At 38.8% G+C, this 25,678-nt stretch overlaps 1 protein-coding gene across 1 annotated transcript in view; it reads left to right on the forward strand.

Moving 5' to 3' along the window:
• PTCHD4 (patched domain containing 4) overlaps nucleotides 1–25,432 on the forward strand; it is a 217,344-nt gene extending 191,912 nt beyond the window's left edge. Inside the window, exon 3 of the mRNA XM_053602640.1 lies at nucleotides 23,524–25,432. Coding sequence (XP_053458615.1) covers nucleotides 23,524–25,157 — 1,634 coding nt within the window. The 3' untranslated portion in view covers nucleotides 25,158–25,432. The remainder of the gene's footprint in view (nucleotides 1–23,523) is intronic.
• Nucleotides 25,433–25,678: the final 246 nt, after the last annotated feature.

A 25,678-nucleotide genomic window follows, 5' to 3' on the forward strand; every position in this document is an offset into this window, starting at 1 on the left:
CTGTGTTGCTGTCAATTACAGGTAAAATTATTCTGGAAAGCGACCGTGTGGAACTGCTTTGGTTTGTTTTGTTTGTGATTGCTGAAAAAGTTTGTGTGTATCTCTAAGGATTAGAAACCTTCAAACCATTTGCCTAAACGTCCTGGTGATCATGTGGCCAAACTTACCCTTCCCTACAGTCTGGTTTGTTTTACAGTCATAGCTGTCACAAGGTTTTCATTTGACTGTTTATTACTGTTTCTTGAGGAATCATTGCCTAATGGGGGGCAGGATGAAGTCCATGAGGATTATCGAGATGGAAAGAAAGAAAATTTATTATGAGAGGGCGATAAGTGTCTCAGCACGTTATCAAGATTAACTGTCATTTGTATTGATAACTTCAAGAATGAATCTCAGAAGTGTTATATTTTGCTGTGTATAATAAACTCCTGTGCATAATGTACACACACATTTTTGGCCCAAACTTCCAGGGAAAAAAACTTTTAATTTTTTAAAGGAAGGCTAAAGTGGACATTCAGTGGTACCTCTTTCTCTTGCAAAAGGCAAGAGGCACAAAGCTGGCCACTACGGAGAAGCTGGGAGTGAGCCCAGGCGGCAGATGAGAGTGGTCCAGGTGACCTGAGCCCCTGACCTCCCCCACTGCTCCTTCTCACCCCGGCCTCGTCTCCATGTCCTCTCCTTTCCCATTCCCTCCCATGTCGTCAGTAGGAACGTGGCCACAGTCAGTCTGCTGAGAACCCCAGTGGACTTATTTCCCAGGAAGCTGGCATGAGGGCTCATCGTGGCAGATCCCTGTACTTTCCAGGCTGCCCTATTTCCCAGGCCGCTGGCCCCATTCTGAGGCAGCTGAAATACCATGCTGCAGAGGAAGCCTTCCTTGATGATACCCAGTGAGTACTCTGCACATATAACTCTGTTTAATGACTAGACCATGACCTCCTTGAGCCACCGAGACATTGGGCACTCAGTAATGTCAGAATGAATGACACTAGCCTTTCCCAAACTTGCAAATCCTACAAATCACCTGGGGGACTGGTTAAAATGAGACCCATGAACCACAGCCAAATACACTGAATCAGTTCTCCAGGAGAAAGGCCTGGGTATTCATTCTGTTAACAAGCATTCTAGATAGTTCTTCCTACTTTCAAGTTTTTGAAATTATGCCAATTCAATACCTTAGGAGTTTGGACAAGGCATAGGCTCAGAATTACAGTCTGTGGGCTCAGGTACCCCATGATCTTTTGTGCTTCATTTCCAGATGCCCCTACAGAGAGAAACTTCACAGGGAGGCCCAAGGTCATAACAAAGGTCTTCTAGTAGAACCAGGTCTCCCTGACTTCGGCTCAGGGATCTCCCTCCTCAGTGCAGTGTCTTGGGGGCCTCAGAAAGGGGCGAGCTGTGTAAGAGACGAGGCAGCCCTGAAAGGACAGAGATCTACTGTCAGGAGCCCCGGGCAGGCAGGGCGGGCTAGTGGGGTTCCCAGCAGACTGGTCATGGCTGTGTTCTCACCAAGGGACATGGGTGAGAATAGGAAATGAGAGGATGTGGGGATGAGGGTGGGCCCAAGGAGACAGTTGAGAAGGTGAGGTGCTCAGATCATCCAGATACTCTCACCTGCCACCTGAGCTTGCTCCTGGCTTCTCTGCAGTGGCCACTCTGCACCTTGTACCTCTCACAAGAGAAAGAGGCTCCACTGAGTGGCCACTTCCACCCTCCTTTCACCAATGTCCTGACACTAACCATTGCATCGCTATCCGCAGTGGGCCCACTTCCAAGATGGCAAGAGTGTCCAGCACAATTGGCTGGGCAGGCTGGAGGCTCTTGTAGCTGCAGTACCTACTGGGTGAGGGGGTAGCACAGAGGGGGTACAATTACCATATTCCAGGGTATTATTTTACATGTGAATGTCATTATTACTTTCTAGAGTTACACTTTTAATACAGAAGGATAAATAAAAATTTAAAACATTTATATAGATACAGAATTAGCATTACTCGTGTATAATGTACATCCTTAATTTTCCCTCAAAAATTTGGGCAAAATAGTGAACATTATACATGGCAAAATGAGGTATATTTTAGTATACTGTGAGCCTACAGCTAAGACCCCAGATGAACGTTCACTCATAATAAAAAATGATGGCCGGTATTTATTAAGTGTTTGATATGGGTCAGGGGCTGTGGTAAATACTTTGTATGGATTATCTCATTTATTATTCTCAGCAACATAGTGAAGTAGGTGTTTGTGGCCTGTGTTCCCCACATGAAGAAATTTCTTCCTGAAGGTTATCTCACTGGACAGTAGTGCTGCTGGGGGTCGGACGTGGCATGAATACTAAAGCTTGTGATCCGAATGCCCCTGCCATGCTGCTGGCTGCCCCAGTCCTACCTGCAATCTCTTGACTTCTGGAAGTAACACCATTTTTCTGACCTCACTCCTGTCTCTGAATTTATGTTGCAATAAGGCCATGCTAAGCCATAGATTGCTGAAAGGAGACATGCTGTAGGGAACCATGGTGAGAAGAAGCCCCTTTAATTGAAAAGGAAGTCTGTACTCCTCAGGAATGCATTCAGATAGCACCTGCTCTGGCACTTGGGAAAGATCCCTCTGGCAAAGGTCTTGGTGTCCCGCAGGCTGGGAGATTGGCTGCATTCTCCTCCTGGGTGTGACTGGCTTGCTCAGAGTCACAGAATAAATTAGAGACTGGAAAGCTCCTTTCAGCTCCTTCCTGCCGAATGACAGCAACTCTATTAGCTTGTTCTGAATGAGAACAAATACAGAAGGAATGCTTGAATTAGTTGAATCCAGTTAACTAAATTCTGGATTAATCAGCATTTTTACAGAATTAACTTCTAAAGACAAAAGAAAAGACAAATTTTGAAACAATTGGAGAAGAAAATTTTTAAACTCTGCTCTAGGCCCAGTACACATGCATCCCTAACTCCCACACTTCTATAACGATATAATATTATTTAATAACAGTTATCACTTAAAGGAGCAAGAATTTGTGCCAGATATTTTTGCTAAGGCAGTGGTCCTCAGCCTTCTGGCACCAGGGACCAGTTTCACGGTCATGGACCACAATTTTTCCATGGTGGGAGGTGGGGTGAGGTGAGGATGGAACAGGAGGGAGGGCTCAGGGGGTGAAGCTGTGCATCCCTGGAGTTGGGGACCACGGTGCTAAGGGACGCATGTGTCTATGTTTCCTTTATCCCCGCAGTACTTAGAAGCAGACATTATTCCCTCCAGTTTACAGATTAGCAAGTCGAGCCATGGCGTGGTGCATTTCCCCAGCTAATAGACGGTAATGAGGAAAGTCAAAGCCATAGAGCCTGTGACTCCTACGCCGACATACCATATTGCCTCCTGATCATTGATGCCTGATAAAATGATGATTCCAGAATATATCGTTCAATAAAAAATAATGACAGCTAACATGCATTGAGTGCTTCCCGTGTCCCAGGAACTGTTTTAAGCATATTACAACTATTATCTCATTTCATTTTTACATCAACTCTTTACAGTTTTTTAAGCTAGGAGACTGAGGCACTTTAGAGGTTAAACCAATTCTGCACACATCACACACAGGGATGGAGCCAGGACCAGGACCAAAATGCCTCACACCAGACTACACCTTTTCGATTGCTACACATGCAATCTTCTTTTTTTTTTTTTTTTTAAAAACTTTTTTTTTTTTTATTGTTGGGGATTCATTGCGGGTACAATAAGCCAGGTTACACTGATTGCAATTGTTAGGTAAAGTCCCTCTTGCAATCATGTCTTGCCCCCATAAAGTGTGACACACACCAAGGCCCCACCCACCTCCCTCCTTCCCTCTTTCTGTTTCCCCCCCATAACCATAATTGTCATTAATTGTCCTCATATCAAAATTGAGTACATAGGATTCATGCTTCTCCAATCTTGTGATGCTTTACTAAGAATAATATCTTCCACGTCCATCCAGGTTAATACGAAGGCTGTAAAGTCTCCATTTTTTTTAATGGCTGAATAGTATTCCATGGTATACATATACCACAGCTTGTTAATCCATTCCTGGGTTGGTGGGCATTTAGGCTGTTTCCACATTTTGGCGATTGTAAATTGAGCTGCAAAAAACAGTCCAGTACGAGTGTCCTTATGATAAAAGGATTTTTTTCCTTCTGGGTAGATGCCCAGTAATGGGATTGCAGGATCAAATGGGAGGTCTAGCTTGAGTGCTTTGAGGTTTCTCCATACTTCCTTCCAAAGAGGTTGTACTAGTTTGCAGTCCCACCAACAGTGTAAAAGTGTTCCCTTCTCTCCACATCCATGCCAGCATCTGCAGTTTTGAGATTTTGTGATGTGGGCCATTCTCACTGGGGTTAGATGATATCTCAGGGTGGTTTTGATTTGCATTTCTCTAATATATAGAGATGCTGAACATTTTTTCATGTGTTTGTTAGCCATTCGTCTATCGTCTTTAGAGAAAGTTCTATTCATGTCTCTTGCCCATTGATATATGGGATTGTTGGCTTTTTTCATGTGGATTAATTTGAGTTCTCTATAGATCCTAGTTATCAAGCTTTTGTCTGATTGAAAATATGCAAATATCCTTTCCCATTGTGTAGGCTGTCTCTTTGCTTTGGTTATTGTCTCCTTAGCTGTACAGAAGCTTTTCAGTTTAATGAAGTCCCATTTCTTTATTTTTATTGTTGTTGCAATTGCCATGGCAGTCTTCTTCATGAAGTCTTTCCCCAGGCCAATATCTTCCAGTGTTTTTCCTATGCTTTCTTTGAGGATTTTTATTGTTTCATGCCTTAAATTTAAGTCCTTTATCCATCTTGAATCAATTTTTGTGAGTGGGGAAAGGTGTGGGTCCAGTTTCAGTCTTTTACATGTAGACATCCAGTTCTCCCAACACCATTTATTGAATAGGGAGTCTTTCCCCCAAGGTATGTTCTTGTTTGGTTTATCAAAGATTAGGTGGTTTTAAGATGTTAGTTTCATTTCTTGATTTTCAATTCGATTCCAAGTGTCTATGTCTCTGTTTTTGTTGCCAGTACCATGCTGTCTTGAGCACTATGGCTTTGTAGTACAGACTAAAATCTGGTATGCTGATGCCCCCAGCTTTATTTTTGTTACAGAGAACTGCCTTAGCTATACGGGTTTTTTTCCGGTTCCATACAAAACGCAGAATCATCTTTTCCAAATCTTGAAAGTACGATGTTGGTATTTTGATAGGAATGGCATTGAATAGGTAGATTGCTTTGGGAAGTATAGACATTTTAACAATGTTGATTCTTCCCATCCATGAGCATGGTATGTTCTTCCATTTGTTAATATCCTCTGCTATTTCCTTTTCGAGGATTTCATAGTTTTCTTTATAGAGGTCCTTCACCTCCTTCGTTAGGTATATTCCTAGGTATTTCATTTTCTTTGAAACTATGGTGAAGGGAGTTGTGTCCTTAATTAGCTTCTCATCTTGACTGTTATTGGTGTACACAAAGGCTACTGACTTGTGGACATTGATTTTATATCCTGAGACATTACTGTATTTTTTGATGACTTCTAGGAGTCTTGTGGTTGAGTCTTTGGGGTTCTCTAAGTATAAGATCATGTCATCAGCAAAGAGGGAGAGTTTGACCTCCTCTGCTCCCATTTGGATTCCCTTTATTTCCTTGTCTTGCCTAATTATATTGGCTAGAACTTCCAGCACTACGTTGAATAGTAAAGGTGACAGAGGACAACCTTGTCTGGTTCCAGTTCTAAGAGGAAAAGCTTTCAGTTTTACTCCATTCAGTAAAATATTGGCTGTGGGTTTGTCGTAGATAGCTTCAATCAGTTTAAGAAATGTGCCACCTATGCCTATACTCTTCAGTGTTCTAATTAGAAAAGCTGGATTTTATCAAATGCTTTTTCTGCATCTATTGAGAGGATCATGTGATCTTTATTTTTGCCTCTGTTAATATGGTGGAGAATGTTTATGGACTTGCGTATGTTAAACCAGCCTTGCATCCCTGGAATGAAGCCTACTTGATCATGATGAATGACTTTTTTGATGATAAGCTGTAATCTATTGGCTAGGATTTTGTTGAGAATTTTTGCATCTATGTTCATGAGTGAGATTGGTCTGAAATTCTCCTTTTTGTTTGGGTCTTTTCCTGGTTTTGGTATCAGGGTGATGTTTGCTTCATAGAATGTGTTGGGGAAGATTCCTTCTTCCTCAATTTTTTGGAATAATTTCTGCAGTACAGGAATCAGCTCTTCCTTGAAGGTTTGATAGAATTCTGGAGTGAAGCCATCTGGACCAGGGCATTTTTTGGTTGGAAGATTTTTTATTGTTTCTTTGATCTCAGTGCTTGAAATTGGTCTGTTCAGGAGCTCTATTTCTTCCTGGCTGAGTCTAGGGAGAGGGTGTGATTCCAAATATTGATCCATTTCCTTCACATTGTCAAATTTCTGGGCATAGAGTTTCTGGTAGTATTCAGAGATGATCTCTTGTATCTCTGTGAGATCACTTGTTATTTCCCCTTTATCATTTCTGATTGAGGTTATTAGAGATTTTACTTTTCTATTCCTCGTTAGTCTGGCCAATGGTTTATCTATTTTATTTATTTTTTCAAAAAACCAACTCCTTGTTTCATTAATTTTCTGAATGATTCTTTTGTTTTCAATTTCATTGATCTCTGATTTGATTTTGGATATTTCTTTTCTTCTACTGAGTTTAGGCTTAGATTGTTCTTCTTTTTCCAATTCCATAAGATCTCTTGTGAGATTGTTGATGTGCTCTCTTTCTGTTTTTCAAAAGTAGGCATCTAAAGCAATGAATTTTCCTCTCAAAACTGCTTTTGCAGTATCCCACAGGTTTTGGTAGCTTGTGTCTTCATTGTTGTTATGCTCAAGGAAGTTAATGATTTCCTGTTTTATTTCTTCCTGCACCCACCTGTTATTCAACAGAAGATTGTTTAATTTCCATGCCTTTGGGTGGGGTCGAGCATTTTTGTTAGAGTTGAGTTCCACCTTTAGTGCCTTATGGTCTGAGAAGATACAAGGTAAAATTTCAATTCTTTTGATTCTGTTGATATTTGTTTTGTGTCCCAGGATATGATCAATTTTGGAGAATGTTCCATGGGGTGATGAGAAGAATGTATACTCTTTATCTTTGGGATGGAGTGTTCTATATGCGTCTATCAAGCACAGTTGTTCTAGGGTCTCATTTAAATCTCTTATATCCTTGTTTAATTTCTTTTTAGAGGATCTGTCCAGCTCTGTAAGAGGAGTGTTAAGGTCCCCTGTTATTATGGTATTATCAGATATCATATTGCTCAGACTGAGTAAGGTCTGTTTCAAGAATCTGGGAGCATTTAAATTGGGTGCATAGATATTTAGAATTGAAATGTCTTCTTGTTGTCTTTTTCCCTTGACCAATATAAAGTGACCATCTTTGTCTTTTTTGACTTTAGTTGCTTTAAATCCACATGTATCTGAAAATAAGATTGCAACTCCTCTTTTCTTCTGAATTCCATTTGCCTGAAAAATTGTCTTCCAACCCTTGACTCGGAGCTTTAATTTGTCTTTTGAAGCCAGGTGTGTTTCTTGCAGACAGCAAATGGATGGCTTGTGTTTTTTAATCCAGTCAACCAATCTATGTCTCTTCAGTGGGGAATTCAAGCCATTAACATTTATTGAGATAATTGATAAGTGTGGTAGTATTCTATTACACATACAATCTTTCTCTTTCTTTTTCTTAGGATTAGATACAGAAGAGGAATACAGGTCTAATGAATTTCAGAAATATCGTCTCTAATAGAGTTAATCAACCAATAAAAGTTAAATCAAAAAAGAAGTTCCAGTTGATTAATTTTATGACTATTCAAAACCATCCCATTCCTGAGATGTCTGGTTCATTTGGTTTGCCTTGGTTTCAAGCCATTCTATTCAGGGAGAATTTCAGCCATTCAAAGTTTTTATTTCATCCTCTTTGCTAAGAAAGGCAGAAAAACATTCAGGGGTGCCTGTAGAAAATGTTTACCCGGAGACACTGTGCTTTCATCTAGCATCTCTGCTGCAATGCTGAAGAATTTCTCTTGAATCATATTTAACAGAACCCAAACTGTGCATAGTTTAAGTTGACTAAGGAAGATTTCTTCCATTTCAAACATATTTTCTAACGATTGAATCATTCGTTTTAAAAGCATTTTCCAGCTCTCAGTGTGACAGAAATCCTAAGTCATCATCCATTTTACTCTATATAGGATAAAAGATCCCCAAAGCTTGCAATTAATGACCTCTTAAATTCAGACATATAGATGTGATATGGTTTTGAAATGAGACAAATAGGAGTTATTAAACTTCAAAGCGATGGCATTTTACATATCTTCTTGGGGGGAGGCACTCAGGAAGTGTGCTTCAGATGAATTAATTTTCCTAATTAATTTTTGTTCTTTAAATGTCTTTAGCTCAGTAAGTACTAACATTATCTTAATTTTCATTTGTACAAGTTCTTGTATGTATTTTTTTTTCCTTAATGTGATACCTTATTCTAGGGCTTGAATTGCTTTTTATGTGTGTGCTTCTGTTTAGCATATAAACTACCAATTCCTTCCTTTTGACAACTGTAACAGTTTCAGCCCAGTCCAGATTCTTACATTCATTAACTTTTCTCTGCCTAACACGATGAATTTTTAGTTCCACATGGCTCCTCCTCCCTTCTATATCAACATCTCTGTTACTTTGCTCTCAGACCATCTTTCCACTTCTCATATTCCCATTGGCATTCTCTTTTCAGGAAGAAAACAACTAAAATACTACTCCACCAGGAAGGCATCCTTTTTTCTAATAGCATAGTTTAGATATTCAAATCCTTCTAGGCTTCACTCCTGGCCAGTGCTCCTGTTATAACTGCTATAATCCAAGAAACCAACTTACAAAGTCAACAGCAATAACAAAAGTTTTGATATATTTTACTGTTAAAAAAGATTTATTATAAGAAATCCATACCCTCTAGTTAAAAACTACGGGGAATATTGCTATAATTGAACAAATTTAGATTTGTTGGCTCATAGCAATGAGGAAAAACCCATGTTATTGAGAACCATGGAAGATTTTAAAAAGAAGGTATGAAAATGGACTTACATTTTTGCAAGTGTTAGATGATTTGGGAGAGGGTTCAAGGGAGCATTGTTGTTTACTGTCAAGAAGAGTAATTCTATGACTGGTTACCTTAATAACTCTTTTTGTTTGTTTGTTTGTTTGTTTGCAGTTTGGCCAGGGCCAGGTTCAAACCCACCACCCTCAGGATACGGGGTCGGTGCCCTACTCACTGAGCCACAGGTGCCGCCCAATAATTCTTAAACATTAAAGAGAAACTACCAGAATAAGATTGTGATTGATAAAGAAACATCAGTCACTCCGACTACTCTTTTTTTTTGTTTGTTTTGTGAGATAGAGTCACTATGTTGCCCTTGGTAGAATGAGGTGGTGTCACAACTCACTGCAACCTCAAACTCTTGGGTTTAAGCGATTCTCTTGCCTCAGTCTCCCAAGACGCTGGGACTACAGGTGCCCGCCACAACACCCGGATATCTTTGGTTATTGTTGTTGTCATTGTTGTTTAGCAGGCCCGGGCCAGGTTCGAACCCGCCGGCCCCAGTATATGTGGCCAGAACCCTAACCACCCAACTATGGGAGCTAAGCCAACTCCTACTACTCTTGATAGGAGGGTGTTGGGTCCATTTTATGTTCTGGACAATGTTATCTGACACTGTGATTAATAACACTCAACTGTGAAGGTCAGACCCCCTCCTGGCAACAACACGGCCTACTTGACAGCACCCAGCTATCAGGCATCACTTTTGTTTTTCTTAAAAATTCATTTTATAAGACTTGGAAGGCATGAAAAGCTCTGAGAAGAAAATGAAAAACTCCCTGGTTAGCAGAGAGGAAAAGAGCAGGAAAGTGAGCCACCATGTGAGCGCTGGCTCTGCAGTGCTGCTTCCGCTGTTGGCGGCACTGAGGCCCGGCGAAAGGAACACTGTAAAGAGACTCTGGGGAGTCCTCACCCCTCAAAAAGCCAATTTATCTAGAGCACAAAAGATGTCAATAACCAGGCTGCATTCAGAAGTTGGCATTCCAAGCCCAGTGACTTGGAACATTCCCCGTGGCAAACACCTCGCAGTAGCCAGAACTGTGCTTTTCCACTCAATACAGCATGTGCTGTGTGCCAAGCACATGTATTATTTAGTTATTTATTTGTTTTAGAGACAGGGTCTCGCTCCCGCACCCAGACTGGAGTGCAGTGGTGCCAACATAGCTTACTGTCATCTCTGCAGTCTCAGAGACCTGCTCCTCCCACCCCAGCCTCCTGAGTGGCTGAGAATTCAGGGAGGTACCAGTGTCCCCAGAAGCACACATATTCAATTATCTAAAACTCTGAACAATCCTATGAGGTAGATACCATTATCACCCTCTTTTATAATGAAAATCCAAGGCAGAGAGAGGTTTGAGGGAAAAAACACCTGCCCAAGGTCAGATCTAAAAGAAGATGTGGAATTCAAACTCAGGTTGATCACTACAATATCAAATAATGTTACTTACCTAGTTTTTCCCACTTTGAGTATGAAAATTTTGAGTGTAACAGTAAGTTTTAGGATATCCCATTTCCCATCTCTATTGCCCTCTCTGTCTTTCTCTTTGTGTCTTCTCTCTCTCTCTCCATATATACATAATACATATCCATACACATATACATGCATATACGTATGTGTATGTATGTTTGTGCATGTAATAGATGTGGCTGTCTCTGTGTGTGCACATGTGTATATATATGCACACACACATATACATACACTGGATTTAAAAAAATTGTAGACTATGGGGGTGCCTGTGGCTCAAAGGAGTAGAGTGCTGGCCCCATATGCTGGAGGTTGCGGGTTCAAACCCAGCCCTGGCCAAAAACTGCAAAAAAAAAAAAAAAAAAAATTTAGACTACATAAAAGTACAAAACAAATTGTCGAAGATGACTGACTGCAAACTCTAAAATGAAACTATTTGCCTTTCTTCTTTTTTTTTTTTTTTTTTTCCGGCCAGGGCAGGGTTTGAACCCGCCACCTCCGGCATATGGGACCGGCGCCCTACTGCTTGAGCCACAGGCACCACCCTGCCTTTCTTCTATACATTAAGATATAAACAAAATATACAACCACTCTGAAAATAATACAGTGAGGATCTGTTTCAGTTTCATTTTTTCATATTAGTAAAATCCTGTAACCTCCTGCTAAGTTCTAAGGAGTGAGTGTCTGTTCAGGTTCGTACTGATCTCCTTTTTTTCCTTGCAATATCTGCAGCTTTCCCCTCTTGCTTTTTGTGTTTTATTCTGCCTCATTCTGTGCTGTGATAGGGACATTTCAAGAGAAGTCACTTCCAGCTTAAAGACAACAAGAAGCTAGACCCTCCCTCACTGCACAACATTGTCAAATGTTCCCAGGTAAAACCATCATCTATGCCCCTGGCATTAGCAGCTTGGAGAATTCCTATTGAGTAACTTCTATTCTATGTCCTGGGAAGACATACAAGAAGAAAGAGGTAAAAGTTTTAGCCATCCGTTGTGAACTGAGCAACCTTTTAGGGCTTGATAGGTACTTTTTTATTCTCTATGAGAGTTAATCAGAAGTAATGAAAAATGAAAAAGTACACAAATACATGCTGATCACCATCTCAAGACCGGACACCAGGGGGATTAGAAAATATCTAAGACATTCGTCACTTCCTAGGTCACAGGAGTGCCTTATGAAGCCATTTCTGCCCTGTCAAATAGCAACTTTTTATAATGAGGTCCTTCATTTCATATTCAATTCTCTATTAGACATTCATTATGCTGAACCAGCCAAATTAATGAATTACATGCAAATTTCCCAAGTAGGCCTCATTGCCATCTCTCCCCGGCTCTGCCAATGTGAATTAGAGGAAAAACTGGGAGAAAACTTCAGAATTCTTGGGTAACACTCAGAATGTTTCCTTCTCAGTAAAATGAGGTACATTACATCTATTTCACAAAATCTTACGCTGAATATAGGACTATTAATTATTTTAAGATAATAATAATGTTAATGCTAATGAACGTCACTATTACTATAATTATAGTTTCTATTTTCATTAATCATAAATAATTACAGAAAACATACTATAGTAATATAAAATGATAAATTATATACAATAAATTATATAAAAAAGTAACTCATACAAATTAACCTATTTTTATTAAATAGATTAAGTAATTTTATCTAAATAATTATGTTATTAAAACAATAATAAATACTATTCCACTAGTAAATTATTGCAAGAAGAATGTGTTAAAATGTCTTTAAAACCAGATGCACACTGTGGCCAATTCGGTTCTGTAAATGTTTATTGAGTACCTACAATATGACCAATAATTAGGTATAAAAATGAAAAAAGACAAGTATCTGACATAGACAGTGAGGAACTTCTAAACTGGCTAAGCCCAGTGAACAATTTCAGTCAAGTGAGTAGTAAGCACCATGATACATGTTGGAATACAGAGGACAGGGCTTCTAAACTAGGGGTGGGGATGGGGAGTTTTATTCTTTCATATTATAGGAACTCCTGATATGCAGGGACTACTGAGTCAGTTACATATCAGGAAGCTGTCAGGGACGAGATGACGCTCAAGTGCTGAGACGAGGCTTCAGATCACGCTAAGTAGGAATCAGCAATTAAAGAGCAGAAACAAGGGACAAATGATCTCATATAATGTCAAGCAAGTGAATAACTCAGAATGCTGATTCATTACCCAGATTTTTTTTCAGCTGCTTAGCTGGTTCAGTGGATTGGTATTTTACATTTCCATTCATTATCCATTCATTTAGTTGGCATTGGGATATACATAGACCAAAAGCTCAATAAAAGACAAAATGCTCATCTCTATCTGTGCTCAGGAGTGATTTCTACAATTCAATTATTGAGTTAACCAAAGCAGAAACAACTTCTAAGGGAAAGCAGAAAGCTTTCTTTGGAGCAGGTCTTGAGAAGAGGCATTTTTTTTAACCTCTATTTCTTAGATATTTTATGTAGATCAGGCTCTCACATCCTTTTTGACATGTTCGGGTGAAAAGAGAAACCCACCAGTAGGTGTTCTCAAAGCAGATGTAGAGAATTCTAATCTGGCTGACTAAAATGAATTAGAAAACCATAGATAGTGCTTATTAAAGCAATACAGCAAAGTGAAACTCAGTAGGGACTGAGTCAGTTCCAACTGGTTCCAACTGGAGTTGATCCTTATTAAAACTATTTTCTTTGGTGGAGTGGCACCTATGGCTCAATGAGTAGGGCACCAGCCCCATATACTGGAGGTGGCAGGTTCAAACCTGGCCCCAGCAAAAAAAAAAAGTAGTAAAAACTATTTTCTTTGGAATCATCGGTTTTAGAGAAATTGGGTTTGAGATTAAAATGACAGCTGTCAAGTTTGAATTAGATTTATGGGAGAACAATATTGCTTTGAAAAAATTTTCTCTTTAGGCCTAGCCATGTCACCAGAGAGTTTTCCTACCACAAAGTTTCAGGTGCAATTACAAAGTAGAACTTTAGCTTCATAGTAGAGCTGAGTACATTGGATACTTTTTCTTCCACTCCTGAGATATTTTGCTAAGAAGAATATGTTCCAGCTCCATCCATGTAAACATGAAAGAGGTAAAGTCTCCATCTTTCTTTAAGGCTGCATAATATTCCATGGTACACATGTATCACAATTTGCCCAACTATAGCACAAGACTATGGGAAAACGGCCAAGGAAGGGGGAGGGAAGGGAGAGGTTTTGGTGGAGGGTGCATCTTAGAATGGGTACAGGTGAAACTTACTAAATGCAGAATACAAATGCCTACATACAGTAACTAAGAAAATGCCATGAAGGCTATGTTGAACAGTTTGATGAGAATATTTCAAATTGTATATGAAACCCGTACATTGTACCCCTTTATTGCACTAATGTACACAGCTATGACTTAACAATAAAAGTAAAAATAAAATTTAAAAAAAAAGTACAACTTTACACAATAAGAGTAGGAGTTCAGAAAAATGTTGTTAAAAGTGAACTGGAACTGGTTCTCAGAGAAGAGCCTTCTTACTTTATAAGTCATCTTTGTTTGTTGGAGATGATGACTTGAGGCTCAGATGGAATTATAACTGGTTCTGAGTATTGCCTGCCTCACTTAGGACTGGAATCAGTTTTGTTTGTTGACAAACTATTTTTTTTTTAATTTTAACTATTTAAATATTTGCTTTGGCAGGCCTGCACCACTTTGACCAGAAGAACAATCCACATTATCTTTACGTCTTCATGCATCTCAATCACAAATAGCAGAACTTACTAAATCATTGTTAAATATTACATGTTAGCCAATTGCCATGTTAACTTTTCCTTACTATCACATGATGCTTTCAGTTGCTTTCATTTAGAAAGAGGTCTCCCAAACAACATACCTTCAGACTTTTTTTTTCCCATTTTTTAAAATTTATTCTTATATTTTGGAGTATTACAGTGGTACACACATTTTACTTGCATAATTTACATTTGTACATTTGAAGTCTAGGCTATAAGTGTGCCCTTCACCCTGAATGTGAGGGCATTGCACCCAGTAGGTGGGAATTGACCCTGCCACCCTCCCTCCTCCTCCCTACTAGATTGCCGGTGAGTTTTACTTCCATATGTGTACATAAATGATAACTGGCTAGTTCCAATTGGGAATTGAGTCCACATGGTGTTTGTTTTTTTGTTCTTGCGATACTTCTCTTCAGATGCATGGGATACTCTGTGTACACATGCACACATGCTGACCTAATATTTCTATGAATCTCTCTCCTGGAGTTTGTCTCCCAATTCCTGCTCTGTACAACTCTTTTGCACTCCTAAGAGTTTTCTTTTCATTCATGAAACTTTGCCAAAGGAAATATTAGCCATCCAACAATGTCCCAGATGAGCTACTTATTATATTATTTTGATAGAATTTGTAAATGTATGCTAATGTAATATAGGGAAATCATGATCAAAGCATGGCAGTCATTTTTTTGAACATTAAATATATATATATAATTTTTTTTGATAATAGGTTAACCTGCTCTACTAGCAAACTAGTATCTGTTGAGGGGGGAAAATCACAATTATAAACATTAAAAACACAACTAACTCCTCTTATTTGATGGGTTTTTTGTGTCTTTATTCATGTTGCTCCAGTAATCCAGACTGCAATGGGCATCAACCTCTGCCTATCAAATCCTTTTCAAGCTTTTTCTGACCCCTCAGAAAGAATCAGCCGAATTTTCATGGTACACTGCCTACATCCCTACTTAGCAAGAACACACTCCTCTTTATGTTAGTTCACTGTGTGTGTGTGTGTGTGTGTGTGTACACAATTAGGAACTCAAATGGAGCTGTTCTTAAAGCAAGCTGTGGCTTTAGGTAAGGACCAAAGATTTTGGTGGGAAAATGGGACAGACAGAGAACAGCCAGGAAGTAACATAAGTTATTTCATGGATCAATATTTGGAAACACACCCTCTCCCTAGACTTAGCCAGGAAGAAATAGAGCTCTTGAACAGACCAATTTCAAGCACTGAGATTAAAGAAACAATAAAAAATCTTCCAACCAAAAAATGTCCTGGTCCAGATGGCTTCACTCCAGAATTCTATCAAACCTTCAAGGAAGAGCTTATTCCTGTACTGCAGAAATTATTCCAAAAAATTGAGGAAGAAGGAATCTTCCCCAACACATTCTATGAAGAAACATCACCCTGATACCAAAACCAGAAAAAGACCCAAACAAAAAGGAGAATTTCAGACCAATCTCACTCATGAACATAGATGCAAAAATTCTCAACAAAATCCTAGCCAATAGATTACAGCTTATCATCAAAAAGTCATTCATCATGATCAAGTAGGTTTCATCCCAGGGATGCAAGGCTGGTTTAACATATGCGAGTCCATAAACGTTATCCACCATATTAACAGAGGCAAAAATAAAGATCATATGATCCTCTCAATAGATGCAGAAAAAGCATTTGATAAAATCCAGCACCCTTTTCTAATTAGAACACTGAAGAGTATAGGCATAGGTGGCACATTTCTAAAACTGAAGCTATCTATGACAAACCTACAGCTAATATTTTACTGAATGGAGTAAAACTGAAAGCTTTTCCTCTTAGAACTGGAACCAGACAAGGTTGTCCTCTGTCACCTTTACTATTCAACGTAGTGCTGGAAGTTCTAGCCAATACAATTAGGCAAGACAAGGAAATAAAGGGAATTCAAATGGGAGCAGAGGAGGTCAAACTGTCCCTCTTTGCTGACGACATGATCTTATACTCAGAGAACCTCAAAGACGCAACCACAAGACTCCTAGAAGTCATCAAAAAATACAGTAATGTTTCAGGATACAAAATCAATGTCCACAAGTCAGTAGCCTTTGTATATACCAATAACAGTCAAGATGAGAAGCTAATTAAGGACACAACTCCCTTCACCATAGTTTCAAAGAAAATGAAATACCTAGGAATATACCTAACGAAGGAGGTGAAGGACCTCTATAAAGAAAATTATGAAATCCTCAAAAAGGAAATAGCAGAGGATATTAACAAATGGAAGAACATACCATGCTCATGGATGGGAAGAATCAACATTGTTAAAATGTCTACACTTCCCAAAGCAATCTACCTATTCAATGCCATTCCTATCAAAATACCAACATCGTACTTTCAAGATTTGGAAAAAATGATTCTGCGTTTTGTATGGAACCAGAAAAAACCCTGTATAGCTAAGGCAGTTCTTAGTAATAAAAATAAAGCTGGGGGCATCAGCATACCAGATTTTAGTCTGTACTACAAAGCCATAGTGCTCAAGACAGCATGGTACTGGCACAAAAACAGAGACATAGACACTTGGAATCGAATTGAAAACCAAGAAATGAAACTAACATCTTATAACCACCTAATCTTCGATAAACCAAACAAGAACATACCTTGGGGGAAAGACTCCCTATTCAATAAATGGTGTTGGGAGAACTGGATGTCTACATGTAAAAGACTGAAACTGGACCCACACCTTTCCCCACTCACAAGAATTGATTCAAGATGGATAAAGGACTTAAATTTAAGACATGAAACAATAAAAATCCTCCAAGAAAGCATAGGAAAAACACTGGAAGATATTGGCCTGGGGAAAGACTTCATGAAGAAGTCAGCCATGGCAATTGCAACAACAACAAAAATAAACAAATGGGACTTCATTAAACTGAAAAGCTTCTGTACAGCTAAAGAGACAACAACCAAAGCAAAGAGACAACCTACACAATGGGAAAGGATATTTGCATATTTTCAATCAGACAAAAGCTTGATAACTAGGATCTATAGAGAACTCAAATTAATCCACATGAAAAAAGCCAACAATCCCATATATCAATGGGCAAGAGACATGAATAGAACTTTCTCTAAAGACGACAGACGAATGGCTAACAAACACATGAAAAAATGTTCATCATCTCTATATATTAGAGAAATGCAAATCAAAACCACCCTGAGATACCATCTAACCCCAGTGAGAATGGCCCATGTCACAAAATCTCAAAACTGCAGATGCTGGCGTGGATGTGGAGAGAAGGGAACACTTTTACACTGTTGGTGGGACTGCAAACTAGTACAACCTTTCTGGAAGGAAGTATGGAGAAACCTCAAAGCACTCAACCTAGACCTCCCATTTGATACTGCAGTGTACATTACTGGGCATCTACCCAGAAGAAAAAAATCCTTTTATCATAAGAAAACTTGTACTAGACTGTTTATTGCAGCTCAATTTACAATCGCCAAAATGTGGAAACAGCCTAAATGCCCACCAACCCAGGAATGGATTAACAAGCTGTGGTATATGTATACCATGGAATACTATTCAGCTATTAAAAAAAATGGAGACTTTACATCCTTCGTATTAACCTGGATGGACGTGGAAGACATCATTCTTAGTAAAGCATCACAAGAATGGAGAAGCATGAATCCTATGTACTCAATTTTGATATGAGGACAATTAATGACAATTAAGGTTATGGGGGGGGAGGAATAGCAGAAAGAGGGACGGAGGGAGGGGGGTGGGGCCTTGGTGTGTGTCACACTCTATGGGGGCAAGACATGATTGCAAGAGGGACTTTCCCTAACAATTGCAATCAGTGTAACCTGGCTTATTGTACCCTCAATGAATCCCCAACAATAAAAAAAAAAAAAAAAAAAAAAAGATGCTCAGAGAAAAAGCCAAAGACAGAGTTGGGGCTTCTTGCAAGTAAGCACATGCTCAGAAGCAGTTTCAACCCCAGAATAGAAACTAAAGTGAAAAACTAAGAAACCAAGAGAGAAAACCGTGCGGAGGTTAGAAAACAGGCTCGTAAAGGTTGACTAGCTAACAGACAGAGCAGCAAAAATAATTCCGAATCCTCATTTTTTGCTGATAGAAGCCCAGCTCTTTGAACAAGCTACTTAAATAGTTACCTCTCTGGATAGATGGAAAGATACATACACCTATACATAGGCTTAGAAATCAAGCAATAAATGACCTTATCAAATAGTTAACAGCAGTTTTCTATGTTGTGAGATTACAGAATAATTTTTTCACTGCTATTTTTTCCACTTTCGCAAATTTTTAATGAAAATGTGTCCTAATTTTATAATAAAAAAGGTAACTAAGTAAGCATGTGTGTGTATACTATTCCTTTTTCTTTTGACTAAGCCAATAATTTGGCAGCTTTTGGCAACATCTGGAGATATAGTTGGTTGTCAAAATTGTGGGATGCGCTCCTGGCATCTACTGGGTAGAAGCCAAAAATGATGTTAAAAATTCTGCAGTGTACATGACAGTTCCCAACAGTGAAGAATTATCCAGCCCAAAGTGTCAATGGTGCTAAGGTTGAGAAGCCCTGGATTAAATAAACAAAAGTGTTTAAAATCTCTATCTCTCTTTATAATTCCATTAATATTATACACAGTTATTTCAGATTCATTAAAATTTATTTTTAAATCTAAAAACCTAATGGACTTTTAACATTTCAATACAGGCATTTGTATGCATTATCAAGGATTCAAAATAAAATTTAAGCTGTTTTAGTAATACTGTAGTATATTTTCTAATTACATGAGATCAGAAGTGGCAATCAAAAAGAAAAATCAATTTGACATGTTCTCTTCTTTTGTTTATTTATTTATTTTTATGGGGATGGCACCCTACCCACTAAGCCACGGGTGCCACCCCCTTTTTTTTTTTTTTGAGACAGTCTCACTTTATCCCCCTCAGCAGAGTGCCATGGCATGTCACAGTTCACAGCAACCTCTAACTCTTGGGCTTAGGCAATTCTCCGGCCCCAGCCTCCAGAGTAGCTGGGTCTACAGGTCCATGCCATAACATCTGGCTATTTTTTGTTGCAGTTTGGCTGGGGCCGGGTTTGAACCTGCCATCCTCGGTATATGGGGCAAGTTCCCTAAACACTGAGCCACAGGTGCCACCAAACATGTTCTCTTCTTAACTTGTGTCCTTGATTCTTTATTTTTCGAGAAGTATGGATGGCTTTGTTACAGGATAGCCTATTATTAAGGCAATTCTATTAGAATCTATAATTTCAGAATTACCTAAGTGAAAATGACCTGCTGGACTGACAAATGTTGGAAAATATTGTGTTTCTCTTTTACCTTTGTTTCTATGATATATTTCTTTGCAAAAGCTTTTGTATATAATAAACTCTATAAAATATACATGTGTGCATACATTTGTGTGTATGTAATAGAACTGAATTAAATAGTTACAGCTCTTCTGGACACAATTGATACAGGTATAAAGATGCATAATAAATTTTAGAATAAGTAAAAGTTACATTTTTGGATTATCTAATATCATGAATTATAGTTGATTTAATTCAATAAGAGATTAATGGACATCTTTCAGTTATCTATCACTTTGCCAGATGTGCTGCAGAGGGTAAAAGTAACATAAAATGCATTCCCTAGCCTTATAGTCTAACCAAGAGATAGAACATACCCTGAGAAAACCACTTCTTTCCAGAGCAAAACAGCAGGTGGTTGAGAGCCAAAATGAGTAACTAATTAGTGCGATAAGAATTTAACAAAAAAACTCTGGAATCAGTAGAGTTTGTTTCATGGCAACGATGAGAATTGAACTGGCCAATGACTATGACTGACAATGAGGGAAAGACGTTATAAAGCTGAGCAATGAGGAGAAGGTATTATAAAACATGAACAAGGCTAAGAAAAGATACCAAGATACCGTGGCATGTCAGGGGCAGTAAACAACCCTGGCTAAGGGTTAGACTGGGCGTGGTGGTCATGCCTATAATCCTAGCACTCTGAGAGGCCAAGACCAGAAGACTGCTTGAGCTAAGAAGTTCAAGAGCAACTTGAGCAAGAGCAAGACCCCATCTCTACTAAAAAATAGAAAAAAGTAATTAGCTTGGCATTGTGGTGGGTACCTGTAGTCCCAACTACTCAGGAGGCTGAGGCAGGAGGATTGCTTGAGCGCAGGAGATTGAGGTCACTGTGGATTAGGCTGATGCCATGGCATTCAAGGTGGGGAAATGCAGTGAAACTCTATCAAAAGAAAGAAGGAAGGGAGGGAGGGAGAAACAGATGGAGAGAAAGAAACCTGGGAGTGGGATAAAATAATCTATCTCCAAACAAAGTTTGGAAATAGTGTTTTTAATCTTTATCACACTTAAATGATTACTTAATCTAATATGATTTAATATTATCTTCCTATACCTACAGACCTTTCTACTACATAAAGCAAAAATCTAGCCTACACAGTGTACCTAATGTTATATAAAAACAACAATTAGCAAATACAAGCCAAATTTATCTATAGCCCCATGTAACTTTTGTCCTTTGTGACTACAAAGATAGTAAGAGCCCTCATTTCTGAACAGAGGTTCTCCAATTAAAGAATTTTTAATTGCCACAACTGTTACCTTAATATTATATTTTTGTCAAGGAAATAAGAGAACAAGTACAGCACTCTGTCTGGTCAAGGAGCCTTGCAGAAAATAGGAGAGAACAATCCAATGTGGTTTGTTAAAAATCACCAGACTTAATTTAATACATCTATGTTGATTTAGCTCATGACAAAATGCAAGAAGAACTAGTCATTGCCTCAAAAAATAACTTGCTTTTTACCTATATGCAATTTTCATTACCATTTTTACTTGTTATAATAAACTTATTTTTCCTGACTAGAGACCAAGAACAGAGACCTGTAGAGAATTAATAGGCTTTATAATTGAGGTTAGAAGTACTCCAATGCCTAATTCTCTTTACTAACATTTAAAAATTAATAACAACTCCCAAAAGGTTGGCTAATATATTTTTAAAACCAAAAGTTGGCATCATATACATTTATATCTGTAAATACTATAGTCAAACTACGAAGGAAGAATCCTCAGATTTCCCATAAAAGAAGTTTTTGTAAATGTTAAGTAACCTATAAAACTCTGTGGTTAGGAATAAATTCATCTGCATATAATAGTCTTACTTATGGTGGCTTTGACAAATGTAGATTTGTTCTTCTTAAAAGAGAATTCCAAGGATAGCAGACAGGGCCTTTTTTTGTGGCTCCATCTATGATACTACTCAGGACAAATTACCTTCTGGTTTTATACTAAGTATCCTTAGATGACTTTCAGTTACACTTGCATTGTCCAGAACTATGTCAAATGAACCACTTTCCTGCTGAAAAGTAATTGGGAAATAAGGTTTTTAACTATATTACATACTCAAATAAAAATAAGGAAGATGGAGAAGAATCATGTATGTCAATTGACAAAATCTGTCAGCACCACAAATTTAGAGTCATTGTAGTAAGGCTAGCTATTATAATGCCTTTGATAAAATGCTACTAAATAAATTGGATCTGTTAACATTTAACTCCAACATCAAAGTGCCATACAAAAGTCCATTTTCCAGGTTTTTGTGAATTGGGTCATTTTGTGCCTTTAAGCTATATCCTTATCTAATGGACTTCTTGGAGAACAGCCCAAGCACGGCTTATATACATTCACAGAACAGGTTCCTATGTAACACTGCTACCCTACAAGGACAAGAGTCATCTATGAAGACTGATATTCATTCAGAAAGTTACCAATTGATATGTTGCAGATGGGAATGGATGGATCAAATCAGGAACATGGAAAAGGGGGGGAAATTAAAGAAATATCTTTGCTTTCCCAGCTTCTTTCTTCTTTTGCTAGTAAGAAAGTGGTAGTATCTTAAGCACTGCAAAATTTCTGCAAATTTCAGGGACATATGAGAGGAAAAACAAAATTGAATGAAGGAAGGGAGGAGAAGGAAAGAGGAGATGGGGCTTGGTAAGTGCCTCCCTAATGGTACCTGTGGGGATATATGGCACACCTCCTGGGTGAAGAACTCAAATATAACTCCGACTTTTTCTAACACAAATAGAGTAACCTAATCATATATATCCTTATATTAATCCAAAATAAATAAATTTTAAACAACACTGTAACCTGGTTATTTGTACCCTCACATTAACCTGAAATTAAAAAAAAAAAAAAAAAAACAGCTCAAACAGCTCAGTAGCTAACAGTCTAGCACATAGTGGGTATTCAAGTAATGGTTGAATAAACTTTTGGCATATTTCTTTTTATCAGAAGGTGCACAAAAATTGTTTAAAAGATGAATTTTTAATGATGAAGCAGTCGAAAGCAGTTAGTCACCATTACTCCTTGTGAGTAAAAGCTCTGTGAGGAGACCAAAGGTAATGCCTCCTGAAATCTCTCACCTGGGAAGGTCTTACTCTGTCTTGTGTGACCTGGCAGATTTTTTTTGACTCCCATCCAAAGTTATAATTAATCAAGTCTATGGAAATCAGTTTGGAAGCCATTTGGCCACCAAGCAGATTACCAATATTATAAAATCAATTTAAGAAAATTTTAAATGTTTAATATAAACTTATAATTTCCTGAATCAGCATATAAATCAGTTTGTAATGGAGGTTAGGGATGACCAGTCAATGAATCAGTTAAGCAAGCACTTGCATTTGTGTTGAGGGATATTTTAAGGCCCGCAAATAGCAGCTCCTGCCCTTGACAACTTATAAACCTTTTAGGAAGACAGTATGTATGCCAGGGAGAAAAATCATGTAAGAATAACTTATCAGATTAGTAGAAAATAGAAAATAAATGTTTTATTTTGCCAAAAATATCAATAAATTTGGCCAGGTCACACAAGTCAGAGTAAGACCTTCCTGGGTGAGAGATTTCAGGAGGCATTACCTTTGGGCTCCTCACAGAGCTTTTACTCACAAGGATGTATCCTGACAAAATGTATCCCGTGCATAACTCAAATTTTTAGAGCTTAATCAAAGGCCCAGCACTTTGAAGATGAATGTATAAGGTGTTGTTTAGCATAGATAAGCTATAAGGAATTTACTTGAACCATTGGAGGAAATAAAAACAATTCTTATTTTTTTTAACATTAGGTCATGGAACTAAAGGAGTATTTGAGCTTCTGTCTGGATGGCGGAGAACCAAAGAGAATCTTCCCTTCAAAGACAGGATAGCAGATGCTTATTCTGATGTGATGGTCACCTACACTATGACCAGCTCCCTGTACTTCATCACATTTGGCATGGGTGCCAGCCCATTCACAAACATAGAGGCTGTGAAGGTCTTCTGTCAGAACATGTGTGTCTCCATTCTTTTGAACTACTTCTACATTTTCTCCTTCTTTGGCTCCTGTCTGGTCTTTGCTGGCCAACTAGAGCAAAACCGCTACCACAGCATCTTTTGCTGTAAGATCCCTTCTGCAGAATACCTGGATCGTAAACCCGTATGGTTCCAGGCTGTGATGAGTGACGGGCATCAACAGACATCCCATCATGAGATGAACCCCTACCAGCACCACTTCATTCAGCACTTCCTCCGAGAGCATTACAATGAGTGGATTACCAACATCTACGTGAAGCCATTTGTCGTCATCCTCTATCTCATTTATGCCTCCTTCTCCTTCATGGGGTGCTTACAGATCGGTGACAGAGCCAACATCATCAATCTACTAGCCAGTGATTCCCCAAGCGTTTCCTTCGCCATGGTTCAGGAAAAATATTTCAGCAACTACAGCCCCGTGATAGGATTCTACGTGTACGAGCCCCTGGAGTACTGGAATAGCAGCGTCCAGGAGGACCTGCGAAGGCTCTGCAGTGGATTCACTGCAGTGTCCTGGGTGGAGCAGTACTACCAGTTCCTGAAAGTCAGCAACATCAGTGCCAATAACAAAAGTGACTTCATCAGTGTCCTACAAAGCTCATTTTTAAAAAAGCCAGAATTCCAGCATTTTCGAAATGATATCATCTTCTCCAAGGCAGGAGATGAAAACAACATCATTGCTTCTCGCTTGTACCTGGTGGCCAGGACCACCAGAGACAAGCAGAAGGAAGTCATAGAAGTTTTAGAAAAGTTGAGGCCCCTGTCCCTCTCAAAGAGCATCCGATTCATCGTCTTCAACCCCTCCTTTGTCTTCATGGACCATTACAGCTTATCTGTCACAGTGCCTGTTCTGATTGCAGGCTTTGGTGTTCTCCTGGTGTTAATCCTGACTTTTTTCCTAGTGATTCACCCTTTGGGAAACTTCTGGCTAATTCTTAGCGTCACCTCAATTGAGCTGGGCGTTCTGGGATTAATGACATTATGGAATGTCGACATGGATTGCATTTCTATCTTGTGCCTTATCTACACTTTGAATTTCGCCATTGACCACTGTGCACCACTGCTTTACACATTTGTATTAGCAACTGAGCACACCCGAACACAATGTATAAAAAGCTCCCTGCAAGAGCATGGGACAGCCATTTTGCAAAATATTACTTCTTTTCTTATCGGGTTGGTCCCCCTTCTATTTGTGCCTTCGAACCTGACCTTCACACTGTTCAAATGCTTGCTGCTCACTGGGGGTTGCACACTTCTGCACTGTTTTGTTATTTTACCTGTGTTCCTAACCTTTTTCCCACCTTCCAAAAAGCACCATAAGAAAAAGAAACGGGCCAAACGAAAGGAGAGAGAGGAAATTGAATGCATAGAAATTCAAGAGAACCCTGACCACGTCACCACAGTCTGAGGGGTGCAGACTAATGGATTATTTTTCTTTTCCAGTATTGCACAATGATGCAGGGCAAGGAAAGCTCAGCCCTCAGCTGCTTGGGCTGGCCAGCAGTCACACGGCAAGTCAGATCAAGAGTGCATTATTCACGACACATCAAAGTGTCTGCTTCTTGGGGGAAGAGGGAATAAGAAAAAGGGGGAAAGTTCTTTGCAACCTTGTTCTCTACTAAAGATAATTTTCTGGACATGATCTTATGAGTTCTTCTAAGCAATGGACAAATCAATGAAGTGGTAAGACAGAAGGCCAAAAGAACCAGCTGTTTATAAAATGAAAATGCCGAGGCAAGATGGAGAAGAGAGAAAAGGTGTCCTCCAAATAGGGGTAAAGACATAGAAAATGTCAAAATTGTCATGACATTCTTCATGTTTGTTTTTTGAACAGGTTGGTTAAAGGAAACCTATGCACCTGGGAAGTATATTTTTAATCCTGTCTAAACCAAAGGACTTCCCAATTCATTTTATGTGTACATATATATG

Source organism: Nycticebus coucang, chromosome 9 (genome assembly GCF_027406575.1).
Source record: "Nycticebus coucang isolate mNycCou1 chromosome 9, mNycCou1.pri, whole genome shotgun sequence".
In the NCBI taxonomy this organism is placed as follows: Eukaryota; Metazoa; Chordata; class Mammalia; order Primates; family Lorisidae; genus Nycticebus; species Nycticebus coucang.